The sequence below is a fragment of the Thunnus maccoyii genome, chromosome 10 (assembly GCF_910596095.1).
Source record: "Thunnus maccoyii chromosome 10, fThuMac1.1, whole genome shotgun sequence".
Classification (NCBI taxonomy): Eukaryota; Metazoa; Chordata; class Actinopteri; order Scombriformes; family Scombridae; genus Thunnus; species Thunnus maccoyii.
The window spans coordinates 21,875,860-21,880,980 of record NC_056542.1 but is presented as its reverse complement, the minus strand read 5'-3'; the positions used below and the strand labels follow the sequence as shown (position 1 = coordinate 21,880,980).

The window sequence follows — 5,121 nt, the reverse complement described above, 5'->3', positions numbered from 1 at the left end:
TTTCAGTTCCAGCTGATATTTATTTCCTTCCTTGAAAAAGTTCTGTACACAAGTTTATATCAACAATCTGACAGGCAGTGAATGGACACAAATTTAGCTGGCATGAGTTCTCCCCCCTTTCTCTGAGTCTCAAAAAAAGGGTGGTTCCTTTGTTTATGGCATGATTAGAGACAATAAATGATAATTCTACACAGCATATTGCACAGGATGGATGAAAAATAAAGTTAATATATTTAAAATGCTTTCATATATATATAAAAAAAGAGTCCTGAACTGACCACCTTAAATGTAAGTAAGGATGTGTAAAAGATAGCAGTTCTAGACAGTGCCTGTCCTCGATAGCAACAACGTACATAAACACACAATCTTTTTGCTTTATGATACAGTCAAATATACAAAGATCGAGTTCACGTTTCATCGTTTTTCCTCATTTTTTCATTTTTTTCTGAAAAACACAACAGCTAATAACCTGAATCTGAAATACAAATGCTATTCACCATGCCATAAAGATACTAAAACAATTATTAGCTAATAGTTAGCCGACAAGTAGAAAAGATTATATATTCAAATACAATGAGAAACGCAGTACAAGTAGGTGTTGCGGAACTCAAGTCAGAAATTTGAATATGCTTGATGTTATCATCCTTGTTGTTTGCTTGCTATATTGATAGCCTGTTCAATCCAGTGGTTGATTGGCAATTTTGACATCAATTAATGAAAACATCAAGAAATAAGTCAAATTTAAAGCTACAATCTCCTCATTTGTTGTCACAGGCAAGATATCAGACAGGAAATGCAAAAAGGAGTGGCTGATTAAGAGAGTGATGCTGTTCAAACCACATGGTCCACAGGAATAGCCTCCGGAAATAATGCGTTCCTGTGTCTTTAAGGAGCCTGCAGACTGGCACTGTAAACGTAGAAGGTAGGCTGATACAAAGACTGGTGCTGCTTTCAAGTGCTGTCGGGAAAATCGTTTTTGTATCCTTATAACTGGGTGGTTAAGTATCTTATATCTAAATTGACAATAGGGGATGTTAAGGAATTGGACAAAATAAGTCTTGTCAGTATTTGCTGGTAAAAGTCTCACCAAGTTTGCCAAATTACTGAATTACACACCTGATTCAGATTATCTGCTCTGCTCTGCTTTGTCACTACAGTATAAAATAGTTTGGTGCCTTTAATTTCTAAAATTAAATAATGGCCACCACAGTGTCATATTGTCTGTTTTACTGGTTCACCTTCCAAAAACATTTGATCAGGCAAGAAAAACTCATAAGTACGAGTTTACCATGAGCACTTGAAGGCAGCATGAAAACCAGCCAGCCGGGGTCTTAAAATTAGGAAACCCAATACAGCTGTAATAGTAGGCTACACACACCGATTGTTGACTCCCCCATTTTCTATATAGATTTGTACAAAAATACACTGAGAAAATAATCAAACTGTTTCCTCTCTTTTAAGTGTCCAAAAAGTGTGTACATTTAAATATAAAAAGAAATCAAAGTTGTGTGTTTTTAAAACTCTAGCCCTTCGCCTGAGAAGGAAATGTGACAGACACAGACATACTGACAAACAACTGTGTAAGAAAAAAAACAGGACTACGAGAAATTAAAAAATGATCAAGTCAAAAATGCTTGGCCCAGTATATAAATACAACATCCCATATAAAATGGCATCTGAATACATGTACAAAACAAAGCTCAGAGGATGAAAAAAAATCGGTGAGGATTTCTCTATAGCTATCATCTGAAATTAACATTAAAGAATTTTGGTCCTGAATCGCAGAGAACACATGTATAAAGTTCAGCACAGATTTGAAGTTGCGTCTGAATCCTGAAGTTTGAAAAATTACAACAGCTGGTGATTATTTCAATGTCCTTTTTTAAAGAGAAGAACCGAAGCGAGCGCCACCTATCCATTTAAATAACCCTAATACTAGTTTTTAAACTGCTTGACAGTCTCACAGAAAATCTCAGCACAAGATAGGAACAAAGTAGGCTATCATGCTTAACATGTTTTTTGCTTTTGAGAAAATATTCGACTTTTAAAAAACATCAACCCACCTCGGTTTCATTAAAAATCCCTCTCGGTGACACACCACAGTAAAAATGTCGCACGACAGTCCTATTTCTGTACCTTTTTAGTGGTGAAATTCACTTGGCGAACGGTAAAAAGTTGTGAAATGTCCCTTTTCTAAAATCAGCAACAACATTGATTAAGTGAACGGCGGACCGCATAACGTGCAAATCAATCACAGTTAAGTTGTTCAGTTCAAAACAGTCCAGGACTGAGCGTTTCACTAACAGGAAACTCAGCCAGTCTCTCATTTTCTCTCCTTCTCTTCTCTTGTTTTGCACTCCCTCCACTTTCGTGGTTGTACCAAGTCCCACAGTCCACACATCCAAAGAAAAGTAGCCTGCAAAAAGCAAGATATTCGCTTTAAAGTTTAGCTTTCCCAGGACTTGCAGCTCTTGCCTATATGGGCGAGAAGGGACGGGGTCTAGTTTAGTGGGTTTTTACTAGTCTGGCATAGTTAGAACACAAACTATTACGCCCACTGCACCAGAGACCCCCTCGTTCTGTTTGTGGTCATATTTTTGCTTGCAGGACACTAGGCTACCTGTAGTTTTTTTTTTTTTTTTTACCTTTTGCTCACTCAGTATGTGAACACAAGGTTGGAGATGGTGGACTCCAACCAGTCCCCGGAGATCATCTCGCTGACTTCGGGCGTGCAGTAGTCGGGGAACTCAAAGTGGGAACCCCCGGAGCCGGACTCAAAGTTCAAATCCAAGTCCCTGTCCAGCACCGAGGAGCCAAAGCTCCCCAACGACATGCTATCAAAGCTGGGGCTCGGGTTAATGTCGAGCAAGTCGTCCTCAAACTCTTCATCCTCCGAGGACGAGGAAGAGGACGAGGCGGAGGAGTGAGAGCCGGAGGGAGTAGGTGAAGAAGCCCGCCGACTGCTGTATGTGTGCCCGCCGTGGCGCTCCGAGGAGCCGCCTAGGCTGCCGCTGCTGCCGGGGGAATCGCCTCCCTCCTCCCTGCCGCTGGCCGCGTCCTCGTACAGGCTCAGCGGGTCGCTGGAGTCCGCCGAGCTGCTGAGCGTGGGGCTGGCCGGGACCGCGACGGAGGACGCGGGGCTGACGCTCAAGCCGGCCGCGCTGCCGCTGAAGACGTATACCCGCTTGGGCTTCTTGCCATCCGGTATCTGCTTGGCTGCTGAGGAGACAGATTTTGACTTGTAGAGAGAGTTGTGATGGTGCTCTGATGAGTGCTCAGAGGCAAACGGTGATGCTTTGGTGCTACTGCTGCTGCTCCCGAAAAGTGATTTGTGGGTTTTGCTGCTGCTGGGTGATTTGGATCCATTCTTCCTCGAAGATGAGGATGACTTAGTGCTGGTGTTGTTAGAGCTACTGTTGAGTTTCTCTCCCTTGTCCCCATTGCTGCCCGGCTTTGAGGCGCTTGATTTTACCTTCTTCCTCGGCCGGTACTTGTAGTCGGGATAGTCCGCCATGTGCTTGAGTCTGAGCCGCTCCGCCTCTCTGATGAAGGGGATCTTATCGCTGTCTCTGAGCAGCTTCCACCGCTTCCCCAGCCTTTTGGAGATCTCGGCGTTGTGCATGTCAGGAGACTGCTCCATAATCTTCCTCCTCTCTATCTGTGACCACACCATAAAGGCGTTCATGGGTCTCTTGATGTGACCGCTGGGAGTTTTACACCATGCCGGGTTTTCGCCTAGTTTGTCTCCGGCCGTCGAAGAGGCTGAGGAGTCCGGGGAGAGAGGCGAGGCTGCCGGGTCCAGGTCCATGCAAGCCCCGGAGTCGGAGCTCGAGTCCCCGGCGAAAAAGGACAGCGCCTCGGCGGTGCTCTCTGTGTGGCTCATTTTCTGCACCATGCTGCCCAGTTATGTGGGAGAGCGAAGTACTTGCTCTTTCTCTCTCCCTCTGTTCTTGGTCCTCCGATTCACTTTAAAGCAAACTCAGCTCTTTTCCCCCTCTTCACAGTTTGAGCTGAGTAAAAAAGGCGCAAGAAATAATTCACTCCTGAGATGTACAGTAAACTCGAGAACAGTTCAGTCCAGTGTAGCCTTAAAAAGGCTAGGTGTGTAAAAAAATAAAATAAAATAAAAAAAAGTTTAATTTCCAGGTTCTGTGAGTGTTAAACAGCCCGACATAGCCCACTCTCCAATGTGTAGGTACCCTGTAATCAGTCTCTCAGTCTCTTCCTTCTGTGTTATAAAATCAATTCAGCCTGGTGGTGACTGAACATAGTCTATGCAGCTGCAGAGCGCAGACTGAGTGCGACACTGTGCGCTCGGGCATTTACAAAGGGCTCCCAAGTACAGTGGTAAGTGCTTTTCTCTGCATCAGCCCTGTCCCCCTCTCCTAGAAACAAAAGCCATGCATGCTGGGGAGGAAAAAAAAGGAACCTACAGCGAGTTACACTGTCCGCCTTCCATCTGTAGACCTGCAGTCGAGTTTCAAGCAGCCCTCCAGTCCCGGCCCCCCTTGCTTGCATTTATCCCTTCCCGAGATACAACGGCGATAAAAATCCACCAATGGGACGCTGTCGCTACCCTGCCTCTGTGCCAAACTCACGCCCCTCTCGGCTCTGATTGGCGAAAATGGAATCTAATAATAATCAGCGCGTGCAATGAGGAGCCTCGTGTCTGACCTCATTCCAGAATACAACAAGAAACTTGAATTTTTTTAAAGAGACACTGGCTTATGTTATGGACCCCCTTTTCTACTCGCTCACCACCAGCCCATGTGTATGCCATTAACATATAGCTGTATGGGAAGTGTACTTTACCATATGGAAACTTTGAGTACAGTTTGTACCACTGTGTTGCCGTGGCAATTCTGAATAAAAGAAATATATCAACCCCCCTTTTCTGTCCACTTGTACACACAGACTGGTTTGAGGTTATGAATGGTGCACATCTATAACACCGACTAGGGAGAATCTGGACCAAAACACTTGCCAGCGTAATTCAGATGATGCATAACTTAATGTTAATAATGTATATGGAAGATGTAGGCTAGTGGGGAATAAACCCACCTAAACTTAAAGATCCACCTTTACAGGCTGACACAGTAGGATGTATATGTTGTGAACTGT

General features: G+C 44.2%; 1 protein-coding gene across 1 annotated transcript; it reads right to left on the bottom strand.

Moving 5' to 3' along the window:
- On the bottom strand, positions 1-4,810 carry sox4b (SRY-box transcription factor 4b). Its single transcript, XM_042424865.1, has 2 exons — positions 2,646-4,810; positions 1-2,416 (listed from the first exon to the last, which is right to left on the bottom strand). Exon 1 carries the CDS (start codon positions 3,893-3,895, stop codon positions 2,657-2,659), a length of 1,239 nt encoding a protein of 412 aa, XP_042280799.1. The 5' UTR covers positions 3,896-4,810; the 3' UTR covers positions 1-2,416; positions 2,646-2,656.
- Between the last annotated feature and the right edge of the window lie 311 nt (positions 4,811-5,121).

Excerpts from the sequence above, each read along its gene's own strand:
- sox4b (XM_042424865.1), bottom strand. The coding sequence starts at position 3,895 with ATGGTGCAGAAAATGAGCCACACAGAGAGCACCGCCGAGGCGCTGTCC.